The 23644-nt window shown below is 46.4% G+C and overlaps 1 protein-coding gene across 1 annotated transcript; it reads left to right on the forward strand.

Moving 5' to 3' along the window:
- Positions 1-6217: 6217 nt before the first annotated feature.
- LOC112865261 (interstitial collagenase-like) lies at positions 6218-22035 on the forward strand. The gene is given in 13 exon segments (XM_086676444.1): positions 6218-6319; positions 6745-6989; positions 7083-7231; positions 7682-7807; positions 9078-9233; positions 9613-9730; positions 11150-11271; positions 11777-11854; positions 11857-11934; positions 13108-13220; positions 13377-13476; positions 21692-21718; positions 21845-22035. Coding segments are annotated over 13 exon segments (1605 nt in total).
- The last annotated feature ends 1609 nt before the right edge of the window (positions 22036-23644 follow it).

Below are 23644 nucleotides of genomic sequence, written 5' to 3' on the forward strand. Positions count from 1 at the left end.
ACAGGCACTGAAAAGGAATTACTAGGAAAGCGAAATGTCAAAGATTTTAAGAGGGCTCAGTTTTTAAACTACTTGATTCAATAGACATAACTCGCTGTCGAACCGCGAGAACTTCAGACACTCGTTCTCCTTTCCTGTGTTTAACGACAGGAGGGTGACCGACAGTTCACGGGCACAAAGGACACTTGGAGCGGCCCTGACCTACGGTTTGCAAGTGAAGAGATGTATCACGGACAGGGCGACCTCGGACTCTCCTGCCGAAAGCACTTCCCGGGTGTAGCCGGTGTTCAGACTCTTGAAAACCAGGTCTGGAAACTACCCATGCACAGTTGACAACTACCCATTGTCACAGTTGAGTCTTCCAGACCCCTCCTTGCTAACACCAGGGCAAATATTCTGATAGAGAGAGCGGGGCCCTGGCGACCGGAACGGGGAGAGTTGGGGAACGAGCTGGAAGAAGTGATGGGGAACGAGCTGGAAGAAGTGATGGGGAACGAGCTGGAAGAAGTGATGGGGAACGAGCTGGAAGAAGTGATGGGGAACGAGCTGGAAGAAGTGATGGGGAACGAGCTGGAAGAAGTGATGGGGAACTCACTCTCCCTTTCTACCCCTTCTTCTAAGTGCTTATCACTGGGTGCCGTGCAAGTCTTCTACTGACTGACAATAAACCCTCTTTTGTGCAATGTGACGGACTTGATTAAAAACATAAACAACATAAACTTGATTAAAAACAAAACATAAACAGAAGCTCAAACACATCACAAAGGCTGTCCCCACGCCTCTCTCCCTTGTTCTCCACAGCTCAGCTCTGTTCTCCCACGTGTGTTACACGCATCGAGCCCAGGGGCTCCTAAAATACTTCTCATGTTCCACTGTAACTTCTTGCCTCAAATTTATCCCATATCAGGCTGCAACCTTCTTGAATTATTTACTACTCTAACCTACTCAAGGGCACAAGGATTGGCATGAAGCAGATGGTCAATACCTGATTGTTGACTGAATGCAGAAATGGGTCCAAAGGAAATAATGCTGCCGCTTACAGTAGAGACTGGGAGTTGTCAGGCCACAGATCTGAGGGGGAAGGGCATTCCAAGGGCAGGGAACAGCATGAGGAATAGCATAGAGGTGTGAGAGGACTCGGAAGATGTTTGGTTAGAGTCCAGAAAAGAGTAGGCCCTTTTGATGCACATTGTGGAGATAAATGTTTGAAGCATTCAACTTGTCAACTTATAATTAAGAGCCTGAGATTTTATTCAATATATGAAACAATTGAGTTAAAAGTTTCCACAGAGTTCATGTCTGGCTTTACCTTTTGTTTTCTAGGATTCATTTACCACACTCATTCATTTGTTCATTCAATAATCATTTAATCACAGCATCAAACCCATTTTTTTAAACAAGCAAAACTTAAGCTGAAAAAGAAGGTGCTCAGCTAGGATGCACAGCCTATTCCATTTCTTCAATCCCCCAGTGCACACACACTATTTTGGTAAGTGTGCAGGGGAAGGAATGGCCTGTCCTCTGAAAGACGTGATCAAGGGAGATCATCTGGTTATTTGTTGTTGTGTACAAATAAACACACTCTAGCCTGGGTGGCTCAGTCAGTTGGGCAGCCGACTTCGGCTCAGGTCATGATCTCACAGCGCGAAGGCTCGTGGGTTCGAGCCCCGCGTCGGGCTCTGTGCTGACAGCTCAGAGCCTGGAGCCTGCTTCCAATTCTGTGTCTCCTTCTCTCTCTGCCCCTCCCCTGCTCATGCTCTGTCTCTCTCTCTCTCTCTCAAATCTCTGCCCCTCCCCTGCTCATGCTCTGTCTCTCTCTCTCTCTCTCTCTCTCTCAAATCTCTGCCCCTCCCCTGCTCATGCTCTGTCTCTCTCTCTCTCTCTCTCTCTCTCTCAAAAATAAATAAACATTAAAAATAATAATAAAAAATAAATACACTCTAAACCTTAGGAGCTTAAAATGACGATCCCTCACGGTTGTGTGGGTTGACTTGCAGCTCCCTACTTCTTGCTCAGGCTCATACGTGGTTCTACTCAGATGATTACTTGGGCTGGGGTCATTGCATGCGTCTTCCATCGCTTGTCCGGTGCCTGCCTGGAAGGGTGGAAGTTACCAGATCCCACGCCTGCAGCCTCTCTGGCTGGGCTGGGCTCCCTCAGGGCATGTGACCTCAGCAAAGACACATCTTGTACACGGACGCTCAGGGCTCCCAAAGCAAGTGTTCTCAGACAAAAACCAAAGGCTACCAATCTCTTACGGCACTGCACCATTTCTGTGTTATTCTGATGGCCAAAGCCACCACGGAATTCATCCGGATTCAAGATCAAGGACACAGACCCGATCTCTCAAAGGCTGGGGTGGAGGAGAGCTGGAATGCTAAAAACTGAAGGCCCTTGTTTATCTGCCACGCAGATACTTAAGGATTCGTGCAAACTCGATCCCTGAAAAGTCAGTAGAGCACACAGCTGTCTGGGGGAGAGTCTTCCCTGGAGTCTGGACTTGATAAGAGATAGATCAGTTGATACCTGAACCTGATTTGTAAATGATTGTATCAGTAAGCTTTCCTGAAAAGATTCGAGGGGCGGCATTGCGCTGTCATTAGCTAAACCACAGGCTTGCTTATGTAAGATACGTGACTCAAGGCACAGTTTATCTCTCTTGGAAGCATGTTATTTTGGAAAGTATTCCTAGTATCGCATTCCACTTGTGGTGATGATGGTGATGATGAAGGAACACGTGACCACACGGCTGTTTCTTGGGCGAGGCTCCCAAAGTCCTAAAGGAGATGATTCAAGGCAGAGTCTATAATGTGGATACAGCTGAAAGTATTTTGTCTTTGTTTTGTCTCGCTGCAGAAACAATTTGTTTCAGGGTCACACCTCCTTTAAGGGGCTGAAATCCACCTCGGACGATCTCACCCATCCCTTGAATTACTTCCAGATCTCAGTTTTCCCTTCTGTCATGTAAGGAGGTTTAATTGGGTTATTTTTTAACAGATATCTTTCCATTCTAAAAAAAAAACCCATCAGTACTCACTGAGCAATGTATCTCAGTGTGACAAGAACTGATGCATACACATCACACACATTAGTGAGCGGGACTCTCCCGAAAACCTTTTAGGGAGATATTATTATTCTTGTCTCTGTTCTCCTGCAAAGGAAGCAGGCTTCACAGGAAAATCCGCCAGCCACGTTCTGCATGCCCAGTAGAGAAGACAGTCAGGGTTCACACTCCTCTCTGCCTCTCACCAAAATCTTAATCCTTCCAGTTTATTTTTATTTGAGTACAGTTGTGCACTACTGATGGGAATGCAAACTGGCGCGACCACCGTGGTAAACAGTACGAAGGCTCCTCAAAAAGTTACAACTACAAATACCCTGTGATCCAGCAATTACACTACTGGCTATTTACCCCCAAAGTACAAAAGCAGTAAGTAGGGTTACACGCACCCTACTGTTTACAGCAGCACCATCAACAACAGCCAAACTGTGGAAGCAACCTGAGTGTCTATCGACTGATGAATGGATAAAGAAGATGTGGTGTATACGCAATGGAATATTACTTGGCCATCTTGCCGTCTGCAGCGATGTGCATGTAGCTAGAGACGATGATGTTAAGTGAAATCAATCCTTTCCCTGTAGAGGGCTGCCTTCCATCCAACATCCCATGAACCCATGATCATGAAATTATTCAGATTTTCAGTGAAGCTACTTAAGGTCTCAATCACTTAAGGGTTGTGTCAAACTTGTCCTGTGTTTTCACTACTTTAGTTTGTACTCTCTCTTTTGATGTCAGAGAGATGCTTTGTGAGCAACACTTCGCCTTTGTAATTCGTGATGATAGGGGAAATCTACCAGGGAAATAATAATTATCACAATTTCATCAGTACAACTGAGGGAGGATTCATTAATATAAGTTCGCTTTTAATAACCTGGAGGGAGAAGCATTATAATTTCCTTGTTTATAACTGAGCATCATAGACGTTAAGAAGATGGTCCGTGTGCTCAGTTTACAAGGGATGGAGCTGGGATTCAAACCCCAGCCCGCTGACTCTCAGCTGGGCTTCATCAAACGTGCTGCTTGGAAGGTATCAAAGTGCCACCTCCACCCTCACCCGTGTGTGACTGTCTTCAGACCCCAGGTTGTCACTCTAGGAAGCAAACCACGAAAACCAGAAGGAACACTGACTTAGAAATCCATTCATTCTGGTCCTAAATCTCAGGTATGTGTCACCCCAAGGAGGGTCATCTAAGTCCCAATTCCTTGTCACTTGTAGGTGTTTGGGAAGGGATTGTCCTCCCTCATCATTGTACAGATATCGTCTAGGATCTTGATAAAAAGCAACGCAGCATGAGCTGAAGTAACAGGTGAATCGCTGAGATCTCTCTGCAGGACTGCGGCGCCCACGTGAGGGAAACCGTGTGCCCTGATTTGGGAGACATTTCAACTTTCAAATATTGTGCTTTATGGTCTGCCTTTCCTCCTGTGGGCTTGTTGACATCACGAGCCTCGATTAGGAGTACACTAGATGGATTCCCTCAAAGCGTAGACACTACCTGCAAGCATCATGCGTTGAGCAAATTCTGGGCCAAACACTCTACTTTAGGCTGATGTAATGTGCTCCAAAGAGACTTGACCTTTCAGTCATCTGTGTGGGAGAACAAAAGTAAAACCAGTCAGTTCTCACTAGTCATAGAATACAAAGCATGCTTCTAGATCTGTGTCAATAAAATTAAATAATATAACATCATGGTTTGGTTGGAGGCCCTGTGAATATTTAATAATGACCTATCTATCTACCTATCTATCCATCCAACTATCTTTCTATCTGTCTTCTCTCAGTAACTCATTCAAAAGCCAAGATGTCTGCATCGTTCGCTGATATGTACTTAGAGCTTGGTTGCCTGTTTTGTGTTCGAAAGACCTGGGTCGCAGATCCTCCCCAGCCATGTGGTGGCTTTGCAACCTCAGGCCTGTCCCCTTAATTTTTGTGAGGAGCTAGCCTCCTCATCTATCAGGTGGAACTAATGATATCCACCCTAAGTGCTCTATAGAAGTGTGGCGAAGATGAAGTTAAGCTCACGTTGTAAAAGTCACGAAGCTCTGCGGACGTTACGTGTGGTACTTTTCATCCAGTGCGCATTTGACCAAGAGTTGACTAATTGACTAAAAGCAATAGATCAAACTAGTTGGCCTCACAGTAAATTAGGACAGAGGCATGAGTAACCTAGATAAATAAAACAACAATGCATCATGTGAAAATTCCTCTGTCCAAATTGAGGCAAATTCAGCAAAACAGAACATAATCTGTTTCATAATCAGAACCTGATTCACAGAAAAGGGATCTGAAGGCAGGAAATCAACACACATTAGGGAAGTCATAGTCTGGATTGCAGCATGACTAAGAGCCCACGGAGATGCCCCGGGCATCCCCATACATCTCAAACCTCCACGCGGGGGCAGACAGGTGAGGTCCTGGCTCGTCCCCGCTGAGGCTCTTCTTCAGAAGAGCCGCACCTGCCAGAGAAGGTCGGCTCGTGTGAGGGCAGCGCCCTCATCAAGGGTGTGCCGTAACTCAGAACACCTTCCAGATTATTTCATAAGGCACACCCGCGAGGAGACGTTTCTGGCCGCACACGAATAAAGCATGGAGACAGCGCGGAAGCGAAGTGACCTTCCCTTAAAACACCAACTCAGCAGCCACTCACACTCTCACTGGCGTCTCTTAAAAAATTATTCCTCCCAAGGAGAGTAAAACACACTGAATCTCATCATCCAGGGAAGTGTTTTTGCAGAAAATTGAACCTGTGATCTTCAGCTCCTTTGCCCAGTCCACACTTGCGGGTCCTCTCCGAAGGGGCCACGGCGGGAGTGACTGCAAACTGTCCTTGCAAAGAAATCAATAAGAGAACTGTGGGTGGGGGGGTGGGGAGTGTGTCTCTGTCGATGTCCTGTTTGATCGCAATCACAAGATTGTAAAGACAAAAGGAAAGATGAAAGGTTACCCCGCTTGAAGTCATGATTTTTGAAAGTTGAGCCCACCCGTTGCAAATCAAGAGGATGCGGCTCTTCTGGGCAGATGTGAATCAGCTAGCCTTTGTTTTTCTGGGGCTGCAAGGACCCTACAAAAGGGGGAGCCCTAAGGCGAACACCCTGGAGCAGCAGGAGGTGGGGGGCGTCGGAGGTCTTCAGCAGAGAAGGACAACCTAGGTGAGCATGCCCAGCCTTCCCCTGCTGCTGCTGCTGCTCTGGGGCGTGGGGGTTCACGTCTTCACAGCGCCTGCTGAAACACGAGAGCGAGATGCCACGATGGTCCAGGTAAATGCTGATTCCCACACGCCATCCTCACGTTTCCAAGGTCAAGGTCTAGAAGCTCAAGCAAGTCTGGGATTCATTCTGGGGTAACTACTTTCTCTGAAACAGGTTCCCTCATAACAAAACGAAACATCTCTTTACACATCTGTAGACATTTCTTTGGAAGATAGAGGGAAACAGAGAGAGAGAGAGAGAGAGAGAGAGAGTCCTGACTACCTTAACACTGACTTCACAGTGTTATTATTTATTGGTAAGCCTCATAAAGGCTATGAAATCATCACAGATGCAGACAGGTTTTTTCCCCCCTCTTTGCCTGAAATCTTCAAGACAAAAGAACTTTTTATCCCCACAGTGAAATCCTGAAGATTTTCAGGCAGTAAATGAGAAAGGTTTCACGTTTCGTGTTTCGATATTTGCCTCCTTATCAGAAATACCTACAAAAGTACTACAACTTGAAGACTGGGACCAACAAATCTGGAAGGCAGAGAAACAGCGGTTTAGTGGTTGAGAAGCTGAAGCAAATGCAGAAATTCTTTGGGCTGAAGGTGACTGGGTGGCCAGATGCTGAGACCCTGCACATGATGCAGCAGGCCAGGTGTGGGGTGCCCGACGTGGCTCCCTATGTCCTCACTGAGGGGAACCCTCGATGGGAGTGCACAGACCTGACCTACAGGTAACCAGAACGGGCACCAGAGCGAGGACTCTATTCCCCATCAGAGCCATGGTAGAGGAGGTCTGACATGTCTCTCTTTTATTTCACGTGAAGGATTGAAAATTACACACCAGACCTGCCAAGAGCAGAGGTGGACCGTGCCATTGAGAAAGCCTTTCAACTCTGGAGTGATGTCTCACCCCTGACCTTCACCAAGCTCTCTGAGGGTCAAGCGGACATAATGCTATGCTTTGTGTGGGGAGGTAAGCCCTTCTTATCTCCCAAATCCATTCTGGACTTTACCTCCTGATGCTCGCAGGCCTTCTCCACTGGGGGTGGAGGGGTGTTGATTTCATGGGCCAAAGAAAGGAAGCTTCAAAGATCAAGAATAGCTTTGGGGGGCGCCTGGGTGGCTCAGTCGGTTGAGCGTCCAACCTCAGCTCAGGTCATGATCTCACGGTCCGTGAGTTCAAGCCCCGCGTCGGGCTCTGTGCTGACAGCTCGGAGCTTAGAGCCTGTTTTGGGTTCTGTGTCTCCCTCTCTCTCTGCCCCATCCCCACTCATACTCTGTTTCTCTCTTTGTCTCAAAAATAAATAAACGTTATTATTATTATTTTTTTAAGAATAGCTTTGGGCTCTTTGTCACCGCCCTCGCCTTTCCCGGGGAAGCCAGACATAACGGGGATATGCCCCTGCTGTCCTGCTCTTCACAGATCATGGCGATAAGTCCGACTTTGGCAGAATCCGAAGTCCGCTTGCTCATGTGTTCCCGCCAGGAAGGGGCATGGGAGGAGGTGTTCATTTTGATGAGGAAAAAACATGGACCGATGACTTCAGAAGTGAGTCCACAAATTCTTCCTATTCCCCCTTTTGTGGGTCAGTGTTTTCTCTACAAGAATGCCTTTAGTCAAGTGGGCCAGCTTTGTGATCAGCCTTAAATACTTTAGTAAACATAAGCTTTTACTTATTTATTTTTTATTTTATTTTATTTTTTTTTTTTTTTAATTTTTTTTTTCAACATTTATTTATTTTTGGGACAGAGAGAGACAGAGCATGAATGGGGGAGGGGCAGAGAGAGAGGGAGACACAGAATCCGAAACAGGCTCCAGGCTCTGAGCTGTCAGCCCAGAGCCCGACGCGGGGCTCGAACTCACGGACCGCGAGATCGTGACCTGGCTGAAGTCGGACGCTTAACCGACTGCGCCACCCAGGCGCCCCATAACATAAGCTTTTATTAAAACTATAATTGCTTAGAAAGCCAATGGGAACTCTTTGATCTCATTTATTTTTTTTTAAATGTTTTATTTACTTTTAAGACAGAGAAAGACAGAGCATGAGTGGGGATGGGGCAGAGAGAGAAGGAGACACAGAATCTGAAGCAGGCTCTAGGCCCTGAGCTGTGAGCACAGAGCCAACACAGGGCTCGAACGCCCGAACAGTGAGATCATGACCTGAGCCAAAGTTGGACGCTTAACCAACTGAGCCACCCAGGCACCCCTGGTCTCATTTATTTAAAATAAGGGAATATTATTTCTGCAAGTAGTACCATTTTACCCATAAAAGTACGTTACTCTAAAAATGTTGCTAGGATGTTTTAAATCACACCGTCACATATATTATTACATACCCAAATGGTTATTTTTGGTAAAGTGATTTGGGGGAAGTTTTCTTGGTGCTTTCCTACGTTATCTAAATTTTCAGAAGTAGACATAGAAGATAATATAAGATTTATGAGCAGAAAACAATAATAAATGTCAATAGAATCCTATTATTCCTCTAGAATATAACACTTTCTACCTTATTTTATGATAGTTATTTATCAGTGGGATTTTTCTTTGTCAGTTGAGTTTCTTCCAGGAATTATACTAGTCCAATCTCAGAAATTCAGACTTTCCTCAGCCCACCTAAAATTATGAAGACACTCTTCTTTCTTTGACGAAACGTACACACACACGTATACCCCACACAGACATACCACCAGCTACACACCAAATCTGCACAAAGAAAGTCAAAAATAAAGCTTCTGAGGTTTGGATGTTTATATTTCCCTCTTGGGTTCCTCAAAAGTGCATTCCAGTAATTGCAAACATGTTCTGTTGGTCTTTTTAGACTACAACTTGTATTATGTGGCGGCACATGAGTTGGGCCATTCCCTTGGACTACTCCATAGTGATGACATTGGCTCTTTGATGTTCCCCAGATACATCTACTATGGTGATGCCCTGCTGTCTCCGAAGGACATTGATGCCATCCAGGCCATCTATGGTGAGCACAAAGTAAAAATACTGGACAATTAGGGGTCTAGATGTGGGTTTCAAATAAACAGCTTTCAGCTGCATCCTTTAAGAAAGAGCCTTCGTTCTGTGGGGCAACTGGATGGCTCAGTCAGTTGAGCATCTGACTCTTGATTGTGGCTCAGGTCATGATCTCAGGGTGGTGAGATCGAGCCCTGGGTTGGGCTCCGTGAAGAGTGTAGAGCCTGCTTGGGATTCTCTCTCTCTCTCCGCCCCTCCCCTGCTTGCTCTTTCGCTCGCTCGCCCTCTGTCTCTCTAAAATAATAAAAATAGAGGCTTCATTCTAAATGTTTTTGTGTTAACATAATATGCCAACTTAACTTACTTCAGAACTTCTATTTATTTTTTAGGACCTTCCACAAATCCCATCCAGCCGAAAGAACCGCCAATCCCACGAGCCTGTGATAGCAAGTTAACATTTGATGCTGTCGCCAAAATTCGTGGAGAATCATTCTTCTTTAAAAACATGTAAAAAAGAAAGAAAAAAAGAGGGGCTCCTGGGTGGCTCAGTCAGTTAAGCATCAGACTTCAGCTCAGGTCATGATCTCACGGCTCATGGGTTTGAGCCCCATGTCGGGCTCTGTGCTGACAGCTCGGAGCCTGGAACCTGCTTCAGATTCTGTGTCTCCCTCTCTCTCAGCCCCTCTTCCACCCATGCTCACTCTCTCTCTCTCTTTCTCTCTCAAAAATAAATATACATTAAAAAATCTAAAAGAGAGAAAGAAAGAAAGAAAGAAAGAAAGAAAGAAAGAAAGAAAGAATTGAAGAAAGAAAGAAAAAATCACCATTAATACTGAAATGCTTTTAAGTTGTTCTGACATTTTTGTTGAACGGTCTCTGTTTCTTTAGCAATATATTTTAATTGGTCATTTTCATAGTAGTGCATTTGCATGAAGTGATTTATTCTTCAAAAATTTTTATGACAGATAAGGGGCACCTAGCTGGCTCAGCCAGAAGAGCATACGACTCTCGACCTCAGGGTTGTGAGTTCAAGCCCCACGCTGGGTGTAGAAATTACTTAAACAAAAATAGAAAGAAGAAAAACAAATTTTTATCATAGGTAAGTCATTCAATCGCCAGAAAATTCATGAAGTCAAAGGCATTATAAGGCTTCCACTCCACACTGGCCCACAGGCAAACTTGTGGGTTAGGCAGACAGACAGATCACAGGCTTGTCAGTAATGGAGCTGGAACTCGTCTTCCACCTCCTTTCACCAACCCCTGAGCTGTGAAACTCCTGGGCTCGTTTCTGCTGTCTGGGATGATAAACGTGTTAGTGAGTTGGAACAAATAGGTTCTTCCGAGCAGCACTGCTCAAATCAGATGTCTACACCGCGCTGAGGGCAATGTAGTCTAGGGCCCGAAAAGGAAGGTCCAGGGGACGTCAAGAGCTGAGAGGGACTGATGGGGGCCAGTGCCGACACTGCAGGGGGCTTGGTGGTGGGTCCACGGACTGCGAACAGCGGCTGGGCCTGCTAGGAGGCTAACAAGGAAGGTTCTTTCCGGGACATGAGCCCTCTGGTCCTTCCCAAGGCTAGTGGCTCACCGTATGCTTCCATTTGGTGTCTATGGTCTTGAGAACACTCCCGTCAGCCCACGTAGGAGCCTGTGCTGAGCTGTCACCCTGGTCCCCGGGACGTGACACAAACGTGGCAAAACCCCCAACCGGAAAACCCTACGACGGAGAAGCTTGGTCGGAGCCTCTCACACCTTCTTTAGCCTCGTCGGTCGGCCTGTGTCATCTGCTGGCACGTAGGATCTCTGTGAGATGAGACATCCCGCAGGCAGAGGGCCCAGCATGGGGGGGGCAGACTCGTGTCCAGGGAGAAGAGCTGGTCATCAACCCAGGCTGTTGTGCTTACAATCTTTTCCTCTCTTCTGAATCAGGTTCTTCCTACGCACAGGTGTCTTCTATGAAACAGTGGATCCCGACGTCATTTCTGACTTAGGTAACGGAGTAGACGCTGCTTATGAAGTTGCTAGAAGAGATGAAGTTTTCTTTTTTAAAGGTAACGCTTCCGGGGGTTTTTTTGGTTGATGGGTTTATGAGTTACACGTTTCATCAGGTTTTTGTTGCTTGTTGAAAATTAAGGGGGCCATTTCCATAAGTCAAGAATCTTGAAACAGATCTAACGTGTGTGGAGAAAACAGGAGGGTTTATATACACACGAGGTCTCACACTGCCTTCTTGTGAGGCGGTCGCGTGTTTGTGCTCATACTGCGGCATCATGACGTGCGATGCGCTGATGTGCTGGAGATGCTAAGCGAGCACGTACCAAGTCCTTTGCCAGGAGCTGAGAGGGGCCTCCCGGGGAGATGCCATGGCCGCAGGACCCCTGTGCATCTGGGGAAGCCAGCCGCCTGCACCCCGGACAAATGCCTGGCTCGGGGACACCACACTTGGGAATAAAACCCTGTATCCACCTCTCATGAATGAGTGTCTGTGGGAAAGCCTGACTACTGTCCTCAGAGCCCTGGGCACAGTGTTTTCATGCTCGATTTTTCTGTTGACAGGTGGTAAATACTGGGCCATCAAGGGGCACCGGGCACTGTATGGCTATCCCAGGGACATCTACAGCTCCTTCGGCTTCCCCCAATGAAGAAAATCAATGCTGCCGTTCACGAGGAGGAGACTGGGATGACGTACTTCTTTGCTGCCAGCGAGCATTGGAGGTAAAGACAGGCAGATCACTCAGTGGAAGGAGTTGCCTTTTTAAAAATCATTCTCAAACCTTGGGGCGCCTGGGTGGCGCAGTCGGTTGAGCGTCCGACTTCAGCCAGGTCACGATCTCGCGGTCCGGGAGTTCGAGCCCCGCGTCGGGCTCTGGGCTGATGGCGCGGAGCCTGGAGCCTGTTTCGGATTCTGTGTCTCCCTCTCTCTCTGCCCCTCCCCCGTTCATGCTCTGTCTCTCTCTGTCCCAAAAATAAATAAACGTTGAAAAAAAAATTAAAAAAAAAAATTCTTCATGTTAACAGATTAAAGAAAAAAAAACATATAATTTCAATAGATGCCCAAAAAGCATTTGATAAAAACAAAGATTAATAATGTTTTTAAAACACTCTTAGCAAGTAAAAAGTTGAAGGAGAGGCGCCTGGGTGGCGCAGTCAGTTAAGCGTCCGACTTCGGCCTGGTAGCGATCTCGCGGTCCGGGAGTTCGAGCCCCACGTCGGGCTCTGGGCTGATGGCTCGGAGCCTGGAGCCTGTTTCCGATTCTGTGTCTCCCTCTCTCTCTGCCCCTCCCCCGTTCACGCTCTGTCTCTCTCTGTCCCAAAAATAAATAAATGTTGAAAAAAAAAATTTTTTTTAAATCATTCTCAAACCCTGCAGAACCTCCATCCTCCCTTGGTGAATGGACGCAGCTAGACCAAGAGTCACTCGAAGCCTCTCTGTTATCGTCATGCCATGTCTGTCCTTGCGAGGCAAGGGACCTGTAGGATGGAGTTGAAAAGGGCAATAGAAAGCGGGAACAGAAAGGAACCTTCTTTCCCACGGTGGTTCTCCTTGATAGGGCAGACAATGGAGTCCGAGATAAAGTTTGAATCAGATTTTAGGGTTGATGCTGCTCTAGTCTGTTCCAGTCTCCCATAACCCTATTGAACTGGGACCCTTGCCAGTTGAAACCTATTATCTCCATGCTGACAATGCACCCACTCACAACTGTTTACAGCGGTGGTTTTCCACAAAATGAAAATGAAGGCAGCCCCCACCTCTCAGACTTATTGTGAAGAGTTAAGGAAGCAGTATACTTAAACCACTCAGAACAGTGACTTGATACTTAATGCTGAGTATTACTTATTGCTATTAATCACACATTCTGAAATTTCTAATATATTTTTTTTTACCGGGTATGATGAAAACACGCAGTCCATGGATGCGGGTTTTCCCAAAGAGACAACTCAAGACTTTCCCGGAATTGGCAAAAAAGTTGATGCTGTCTTCCAAGATGGAGGTAAAGATGTCTCCCTTTTGTGCACATAGAAATGACACATGTACTGTTCCTTAGATATGAAAGCAAAATGCCTGTGTGGAAATGGATATTTTTTTTCAAGAGTTCATATGTAAAATCACCATCTATTTGTCTCATAGGATCGTTACCTTTCATTTTCTTCCTAGGATTTCTATTTCTTTCATGGAAAAAGGCAGTACAAATTTGATCCTAAAACCAAGCAAATTTTGACTGTCCTGAAAACCAACAGCTGGTTCCACTGCAGAAGTAAATGATGATTGACTATCACAAAGGAGAAAAGAAAAAATACCCCTGATGAGCCCAGGGGAGGTGTTTCCCTGAGGACCCAGATATTTCAGTATTTTATTCTTGTCTCTCGGCGATACTGAGGCACAGGCGTATGAGTACAATCTGATTTAACCTCGATCTGGAGATAGTCTGGGTTAACGAGATTGTACTCCTTCACGAACTTCCACACCTTAGCTTGACCTGAGTGCTGAGGGTCTCATGGCTGTAGCTCATCCCTAGGCTTACCTACAGAAAAGCTTTTTGTCAATATTCTATGATATTTTAAGTAATTATGCTTCTCAAGATAACACCTCCTCACGTGTTATGTCTGTAAGGCTAGGCAAGTTCACCATGAAGTTTGTGGGAGGACAGGATGTACAGAGTTTCAAGCACATTCCTTTCTCATGGTGGAGGCATCACCTGAGGGGAAAGGGCTGGTTATTGACCCACCTCTCTGGTTTTGACTACAAACTAAGCCTTAGGTCAAATAATGGAAGGGATTGGGGGTGCCTGGCTGGCTCAGTCAGTAGAGCACGTGACTCTTGATCTTGGGGTTGTGAATTCAAGCCCCACATTGGGCATAGAACTTACTTAGAAATATATATATAAAGAAAAGAAAGAATAAAAATGAGCAGTTTTTTAATAAATAATCACAGTGGAAGAAGGGATTTACTGAGCTTTGGCTGGGGGTCCCGGAGAGAGCCCTGGATTCGGTAGGTTTATGTATATTCCCTCAGCCCTATTGAGGTGACTTCTCTCCAATTTCTCAGTGACAAAGTCCAGAGCCTGAAGCCAGCACATAGCCTCAAATTTACTGCAGAAGCATGAGTGGGCTGCTTAGACTTCTCCGCTATCGTCCTAGCCATCTTCATCAGGTTAGGAGCTGGTCCCCGAACAGTAGCCTGAGGGCTCTTGTCCTCCAGGGGGTGTTCCGTGCAGAGCACTCTGGGTGGGTCACATTATGCAGATACACTTTGCAGAGGCTAGTGATTGCTGCTGAAAAACAATCGAGGCCGTGCAAATCCTCGCTTCTGCTCACACAACTGATTTCTCTTAGGTTTCCTGAGGCTGCTCTGTGCTCAAGGTGCCTCGATTTTATAGTGAACTATTTGTATAATGTTTGTGGTTGAGTATTTTCTTTTTCTGTTTACCAAGATAATAAATGCATGCTCAGTAATTCTGGGCAAGATGGCAAGCCGCCTGCGGGCTCCTTCCTGTGAATCAAAGGCGCAGAAGTAAGGGGAGGCCGGTGAATCCTAGAATAGACGCAAGCGGGGAGAAAGCCTGAGTGGCATGGGAAGAGGAAACAGCACCCCGATGGGTGAGGGACAGCTGCCTCCATGCGGGGGCGGGATTGTGGAAGTGGGTTCTACTGCTGCCCCTTCTCTCACGTGTTGCTGTGGACCCCGCATCCGCACGGCAGGCCTGGACGGGGCAGGATGAGCGAGAGACGAGGGATGAGGTCAGGGCAGTGACCCTATTTCACGCTCAGCGAAGGCTCAGGCCCCTACAAGGCCCTCCAAGCCTGCTCTCTCTGCACCTCGTTGTCTAGCGTTCTCCCTCTTGGTTGCTGCATTCCAGCTGCACTGGCTTCTTTGCTATTTGTGGAGCGTGTGACATGTATTCGGACCTCAGTGCCTTTTCACCACGATTCCCCCAAATACTTGCATGGTTGAGTCCTTCACGTCTCCTGCAACTCTGCTCAAATGTCCTTCTCAGGGGGACCATCGCTGGCTGCCTCTGTCAGTAGTACAGTGTGCACCACCCCTCCACAGAGACGCGGAGTCCTGACTGTCCTACACCACTCTACAGTGGTCACCTTCTAGCATATTCTGTAATTCAGTCTCTCCTTACATCTGCTGTTTACTGCCTGTCTGCCCTCTACAAAGCAGGCTCGTGAGGACAGGGGCCATTGTTAGTTTCTGTTTGATGTTTGTCATTGTTATAATTCGGGAGCCAAGGAGGTACATGCAAAAAATTAACAAATTAATACAGAATTGAGGCCGGATGCCAGCGGAGCCGGGACGCCAGTAACAAGGTGTGGGGTCAGCTTGACCAGCTCCTGAAGGACCCGGCTCCCCATCCCCCCAGCCCGGACACGGCAGCAGCTCCCAGAAATGCTCGGAGCCGGACACAGAATTTCTGAGCGGTTCCTGGTGGGGTGGGACCCACTGATGAGGATGAGAAAAATGAGAACAGTGGAGTGCAGACTGTCTTACCAAACATCTGCCCCAAGCTGCTTCCATTCTATCTTGGTCCAGCTCACAGAGAACACGCCAGGACCCAGGTCTTAAAACCATCCACAGAGTCCAGGGAGACTGACAGTTTCGTGGAAATACGAGATCACGGGGGAAGTGCGTATTTCTAATACCTACATCTGACCAAGGACTTGGACCCAGTAGAGATAAAAAGTTCCTACAAAGCAATAATAAAATGACAACCCAAGTAAAAATACACAGAAGTCTTTTTTTTTTAAATTTACATCATTATTGCCTATAGTGCAATAATGATTTCAGGAATCGAATCCAGTGATTCATCACTTACATATGACACTGAGTGCTCATCCCGACAAGTGTCCTCCTTAATGCCCTTTACCCATTTAGCCCATCCCCCACCCACAACCCCTCCAGCAACCCTCAGTTTGTTCTCTGTATTTAAGGGTCTCTTATGTTTTGTCCCCCTCCTTGTTTTTATATTATTTTTGCTCCCTTCCCTTATGTTCATCTGTTTTGTATCTTAAATTCCTCATATGAATGAAGTCCTATGATATTTGTCTTTCTCTAATTTTGCTTAGCATAATCCCCTCTAGTTCCATCCACGTTGTTGCAAATGGCAAGATTTCATTCTTTTTGATTGCCGAGTAATACTCCATTGTATATATAGACCACATCTTCTTTATCCATTCATCAGTCGATGGACATTTGGGCTCTTTCCATACTTTAGCTATTGTCAATAGTGATGCTATAAACATTGGGGTACATGTGCCCCTTCAAAACAGCACACGTTTATCCTTTGGATAAATACCTAGTGGTGCAATTGCTGGGTCATAGGGTAGTTCTATCTTTAGTTTTTTGAGGAACTTCCATACTGTTTTCCAGAGTGGTTGCACCAGTTTGCATTCCCACCAGCAGTGCAAAAAAGATCCTTTCTCTGCATCCTCACCAACATCTATTGTTGCCTGAGTTGTTAATGTTAGCCACTCTGACAGGTGCGAGGTGGTTTCGACTCGTACTTCCCTGATGATGAGTGATGTTGAGCATCTTTTCATGTGTCTGTTTGCTGTCTGGATGTCTTCTTTGGAAAAGTGTCTATTCATGTCTTTTGCCCATTTCTTCATTGGATTATTTGTTTTTGGGTGTTGAGTTTGATAAGTTCTTTATAGATTTTGGATACTAACCCTTTATCTGATATGTCATTTACAAATACCTTCTCCCATTCCGTCGGTTGCCTTTTAGTTTTGCTGAGTGCTTCCTTCACCATGCAGAAGCTTTTTATCTTGATGAGGTCCCAATAGTTCATTTTTGCTTTTGTTTCCCTTGCCTCCAGAGACATGTCGTGTAAGAAGTTGCTGCGGCCAAGGTCAAAGAGGTTTTTGTCTGCTTTCTCCTTTAGGATTTTAATGGCTTCCTGTCTTACCTTTAGTTCTTTCATCCATTTTGAGTTTGTTTTTGAAAAATACACAGAAGTCTTAATCAAATCAAACTCTTCATAAAGGAAGACATATAAATGGCCAATAAACACATAAAAAAAGTACTTAACATCATTAGTTACCAAGAAAATAAAATTCTTATAAGACATTACTACAAAACCACTAAACTTATTAATATGAATGACTGAATACACTCAATGAGGAGCTAGAATATCTATACCTTTCCTACGATATGGAAGTCACTCACAAAGTTAAATATTTACCTACCTTATGACCTCTTCAATATATTTTCCTGGGATAAATGAAAACACAAACCTACAAGAAGCTTGCTTGGGAAGGCTCGTAGAAGCTTATGCATGTAGCCCAAATCTGGAAAGAGTATATTCACGCAGTACAATACCATAGAAAATGGAGTATAAATGATCTACGAGTATACACCACCACACAGATGAAGCTAAAAACTATTATTCCAGGCAAAGACTACATATGCTTGGTTCCATTTGGATGACCTTATTGATTAGGAAAAGTAATCTGTAGGGAAAGAAATAAGAACAGTGGTGAGTCTGGGGAAGGATTCAGATCGGGTGAGAAAGCCATAGAGATCTTTCTAGGGCGATGGAAATGTTCTAGTTCTTCGTGGGGGGGGGGGGTGGATTACATGGGCAGGTACATTTGTAAAATTCACCGAATTATGCACATAAGACTTGTATCCTTCACTGTATGTCAGTATCTCAAAAATATTTAAACCAAAAAGAAACTAACAGAAAAAAGAAGTCTTAATCATTAGATAACTACTAAAACAATTAGTGATTTACAAATCTTCCCCCAAACACTGGCCCAGATATTTCTATGGATTTTTTTGTGCAAAAATTCATTTCAAGGAACAGATGGCTCCAATATTACATGAACTCTTTCAGAGAAAACAGTGTATATTCTACTATGACACACAGCGAATACGGACACACTTCACTCATTGTCCTATTAAATAAATGCAAATAAGACAAAACAGCCTACATCATTTATGCTTATTCCACATAGTCTTGGATACCTGGCTGACAATTTGGACAAGAAAAAAAATGAGAAAAAAAATAACATGAGGTATAAGGATCAAAAGGGAAGAGTCCAAATTACCATTATTAGCAGGTCATTTGATCACTTCCATAGAAAAGCCCAAAAGAATCAAAACTCCTCAGACAGGACAGACCTTTCAGTGTTCCCAAATATAACATCAACACATCAAAATCACTTATGCTCCTACACATTCACAATAAACAAGTAGATAACATATAGAAAATAAAATACTGATAGCTACAGGAAAATCTATAAATCTATCTAGGAAGTAATCTAGCAAAAACAGAGTAAGACCTCAATAAATAAAATTTTTCAGACCCTATTAAAGATAAAACAAGAAAAGCTAAAAAAAAAAGAGAGAGAGAGAAAGAAAAGAAAAAAAAAGAAAAGCTGATGACCTACAACTCCAAAGATGACCAATTTTCCCCAACTTAATTTGTAAGTGTAATGAAACTTCAATTAAATCCCAATGGGATTCTTTAGGAAACTTGAAAAACTGATTTTGAAGTGTTTACAAAGGAATAAAAGCAAAGACAGAGAGAGTCCCCCCCGCCAGACATGTTACAAAACCACTACGTCGCCAGGCGCAGAATGGATACAGAAACAGAGACAGAAGGAAGCTAACAGAACCAAATATGAGTCCAGAAACGCGTCCTTGGTGTGACAGAGGTAGCATCACCAACTCGAAGGAAAACAACGGATTATTTTACGATGCCTTGGAGAAGACTGCATGGAATCCAGGAAAAAACCCAGATGCGTTAGATCTCTCCTCAGGTGTTCATGATTTATACATTTCACCACGTGTTTCCGGGTCCTCTCCTGCTGGACACAGGGAAGGGTTACCCGTTCCAGCCCATTTGCAGTGTTTTGGGGTCAGATCACTCGTTCTGGACAGTGAATTGGCAGTGTCCACCAATGGCGGATATGTGGCATAGGCCAGAGATGAACTTCTGTTGCTTCGAGAGACCTTAAAGAATTCAGGGCTTCTAATCTCCTAGAATAAGTTAGCCTATCCTCTCTGATATAAACCACGTACAAAATTAAAGTTCGAATGGATTTAAAATCTCAACGTGAAAGACAAAACTCTAAAAATAATTGTAAAAAGGATAGGCAATTTTTGCCACCTTAACGTGGGGAAGAAGGTCTCAAACAACACCAAAAACGCTGAAGCTCTATGGGGTGGGGCTGATAGGTTTGACCACATCAAAATTTCAACCGTATACCCGGGTAGCCAAGAGCAGGTAAAGGCATATCCAACTGTGCAATCAGAAAAATAGGAAATGTAGACAGGTTGTAGATTTCTACCCATCGAAATGGCAGAAATGGGAAGTTCTGGTAATCCTAAGGGCTCGTACAAACATGGGGGGGGGGGGGGAAAGACGTTCATTCTAGCCGGTGGCACGGCTCTGCCCGAACCCCAGTGATTCCACTGCTGGGTGTTCATTCTGATCACGGTCTGCAGGAGAATTGTCGGAGGGTGACCGTTAGAGCAGGGTCGGTGACAACAGGGAGCTAGCCGCGGCCTGGGGGCCTTTGCTGGGAGCTGACCAGGGGGATGGGACCCATCCCCGCACGCGATCGAAATATCAGAATACCACGCAGTGGTGGGGGGCCGCACACCAAACGGCACCAGACCAGCAGGGACTGACTCGAAGGCCAAGTGTGAGAATGAAGAGCCAAGGCCAGTGCCATTTATAAAGATAGAGAGTTTACACACAAAACGGGGCCATATGCTTTTCAAGAGATACGTGCAAATTTACATGAACCTTTCGAAGGAAACTGGGAGGATATATATTAAATACATTAGGTATTTGGTTTTTGTTCGGTGGCAAATCCTTTTTTAAGTTTGTATTCAAATTCCAGTTAGTTAACACAGTGTAATACTGGTTTCGGGTGCACAGAACGCGACTCAACACTCTGCACGTCACCCGGTGCCCGTCACAGCAAGCGCCCCCCTTAATCCCCATCACCTGTTCCCCATCCCCCACCCCACCTCCCCTCTGGTGACCATAAGTCTGTTCTCTATAGTTAAGGGTCTGGGTCTCAGCTGGCTCTCTGTTTCTTTTATTTCCTTCCATTTGCTTGCCTGTTTTGTTTCTTAAATTCTGCGTACGAGTGAAATCACGTGGTATCTGTCTTTCTCCGACTGACTGGCTTCACTTAGAATAATCCTCTGTAGCTCCATCCACATTGCTGCAAATGACATTTCATTCTTCTTTTTTTTCCTTTTTTTTTTTTTTTTTTTTTAGGTAGGCTTTACTCCCAGCAGAGCCCGACATGGGGCCCGTCCCGGGGCTGGAACCCACAACCCTAAGATGAAGACCTGAGGTGAGATCCAGGGTCTTTATATCTGAGTAATAGTCCATGGGGGGGGGGGGGGGTTTAGGTGTGGTGTGGGTAAAGAAGAAAACTGATAAAAATAATAAAAGGAGTAACATATAGACTAGTGAGGATAGTACGGCCTGAGGGGGAGAAAAAAAACAGAAAACAAGAAAATGGAAAAAATGGAAAAGAGAGGGGAAGAGGAGAAAGAAAAATTGAAAGAAAACTTAAAAAACCCTAAACATTCCAAAAATAAATCATTTATAATGTTACCACCCAATGTTAAGCACCGTGAATATTTTGGCTCATAAACTTGTACTATTTTGATGCTTACGTTTCTCTTTATGAATATGAAAACACATTGTACCCAGGTTTCTATCGCCTGGATTTTCCTCCTAGCAAATGTCATGATATCAAGTAGCCTCTATATCGTATTAAGTGAAAAAAGTCCTTACTGACCACCTACTATGTGGATGCGGCTTTATGCGCTTCGGCGGCATCGGCAACATAGTGAGAGCTGTCTTCGTGGGGTTCACACTTCTGCTCAGGGAAGACAGACACAGAGTCAACGTAACTTAAAAAGAAAGCCTGTAGGAGGATGATACACGTTACGGGGGAGCACGCAGGACGAGCGAAGGAAGAGTGTTGGGCACGGGGGTCCGCCGATCCCCGTAGCGTCGCAAGCAATAGGGTCAGCACTCACAGACCAGGTGTCCCTTGAGGAGAGACTCGGAGCACAGGAACAGGGCACTGATCGCCTAGGGGAGCTTGCTTGGCACAGGTCACCAGCCAGGGGGGACGCCCCAGGACGGGACAGGCACCCCGGTGCACGTGAGAGCCACGTGGCATCGTGGCCCCGGCTGAGTGAGGAAGCCAGGCGTGGGAACTGAGGCAGCAGACGGGCCGAGTGGACTGGTCACCGTGGGCCGGTGTGAGGACTTTGACTTGGGAACCCGGACGCCAGGAGCCAGGAGCACGCTGACCAAAGCAACGCATGCTCACACGCCGCAGGGCACCAAGAATACAAACAGGAAGCCTGTTGTCCGGGCACGAGATGACGGCGGTTCAGACCACGGTGGCAGCAGGGGACACACATGACAGAAGGCACTTGTAGGTGTCCTGTTCTCCTCACAGACATCTCTTTTCTCGCAGGTTCTACTGGGCCCTGTCCTATCGGTGGTAGGTAGTTACTAAGCCTTCAACTGTTATTTGACGGACAAAATGTTTTCCTTTTACCATTTCCAAAGCAAATTGTGACTCACTGGGCCTCTGGGGCCCTGCATATGAGGTCCACCTGTGACCCAGCATCCACTGACTTCGCTGAGCAGCTGCTCTTGGTGAGAAAGCTGCGTGGCCCGGCAGCTGGGGGGACAGCCTGTGTGAAGCACGTTCAGGCGCTGAGTGCTGGCCACTGTGTGACCACGTGCGGCCTCTCAGTGACCTTGTACAACTGCTACCCACAGCGTGACATCAAGAAGATGCTCTTCAGTCCCTGAGGGACTGCTTCAGGACTCCATGGCTGCTCCGTGAATTCCCTGCCCTGTGCTCTCACCCACAGCAAACTGCGTTTGAACGAGCTTTGGCTGAGTCCCTAGTGCCCAGTCGTCCAGTGACCCCGCCTTGTTCAGAGCCTGACCCGTCCTCCCCAAATGAGATGGTGGCAGTCCGTGCTTCCGTTCCCATTCAGGGGCTGCCCGAGTGGACTCTGGGCGCCCTCTCCTGGCCTCGCACGGGCGTGACCAGCTCCAGCCACACCAGGGGGGACATGTGTCCAGCATCCAGGTTTCCATGGCTTCCACGAGCCCAGCTCCGGGGTGTCTGGCATTTTACACTGAATACACCGGAGTCCTGGAAGCTCTCCCGTAACTCATGGCAAGCTCCCGTATGTGCCACGAACACACAGAAAACTCCCTGCGTGGAGAGAACGCACGTTGACAGCTGTCACCTCTGGCGGAGGCTTAGGAGGGTCACATTGACCTGTCGTGCTTAGGAGTGTTTGAAATTGCTTTTCACAGAAACGTGTGTAGTCCTGTATTACTAGAATATTTTCAACGATTTTTTGTGAGTCCTGTGAACTTCAGTTTATGACCTGCTTTCCATCCGCTGCCTCTAGGACGCACGGCTGTCCTGGGAGATCGTCTCTTACACGACTGACGGAAAACAGTCACTCTCGCTCTGGGTGCCGGGCAGTGGGCTGAGCGCCTCCCGTCACACCTGCACCTGCCTGGAGTCTTTACAGCCTTCTGGCCACGGGGGCACCACTGAGGAGACCCAGGCTTCAGGATGGGACCCCGCGGCAATAAGTGGCTCATCAGGGATGTGAAACCGAGGCACAGAGACTGAGGAACCTGTCCAAGGTCAGGTGAATGGAGGTGGGGGGTGGTGAAAGGTCAAACTCAGGCCTCCAGACCTTGGCCCCACCTACAAAAGAGAGACTGGCCGCCTGTGAGGACACCAGGCTCTTCAGTTCGGGCTCCACCCCCTTGCCCTAGGCAATCACACTCGCAGAACTGGGGAGAAGAAAGAGCCAGAATGTCCCCATGGTGACCTCAGTACAACATTTAAACAATACTGAGATGACAGGTCAACTCTGGTCCGTGACTTCGCTGAGCTCCAACAGAAATAGCTTCGGAGGTGGGATTATAAAACCAAACCTGGGCCCCCAACTCCATTTACCTGTTAGCTGGGTGACCTTGAATCACTCGCTTAACCTGTTTACATGAAAGTGATTTTGCAAAGGCTCTGAGGACAACACCTGGCCTATAACGTTTGTCCAGTAGACATTTACGTGACACAGTCTTCCTATCCAAAGTCAAACTGAGGGCCAGGGTGGATGCAGGTGGTCCTGGGATTTTAGGACATAATCTTCTCAAACCCCATGCCAACCCACAGATCCTCAGGCGCAATCACTCCACACAGTTACTAACCACCTCCCGCTGAAAATGTTCCCGTTGAAAATGATGGCCTGCGGGAGGCGGACAAGGGCCCCCAAACGCCCCAATTCCAGGATGCCTAATCCCTGAAATCTGTGAACACGTTTGCTTACGTGGCTGAGCAGACTTTACAGGTGTGAATAAGGTTGAGGACCTTGACATGGGGGAACGG

The sequence above is a fragment of the Puma concolor genome, chromosome D1 (assembly GCF_028749965.1).
Source record: "Puma concolor isolate L17-30 chromosome D1, mPumCon1.1.hap2, whole genome shotgun sequence".
NCBI lineage: Eukaryota > Metazoa > Chordata > Mammalia > Carnivora > Felidae > Puma > Puma concolor.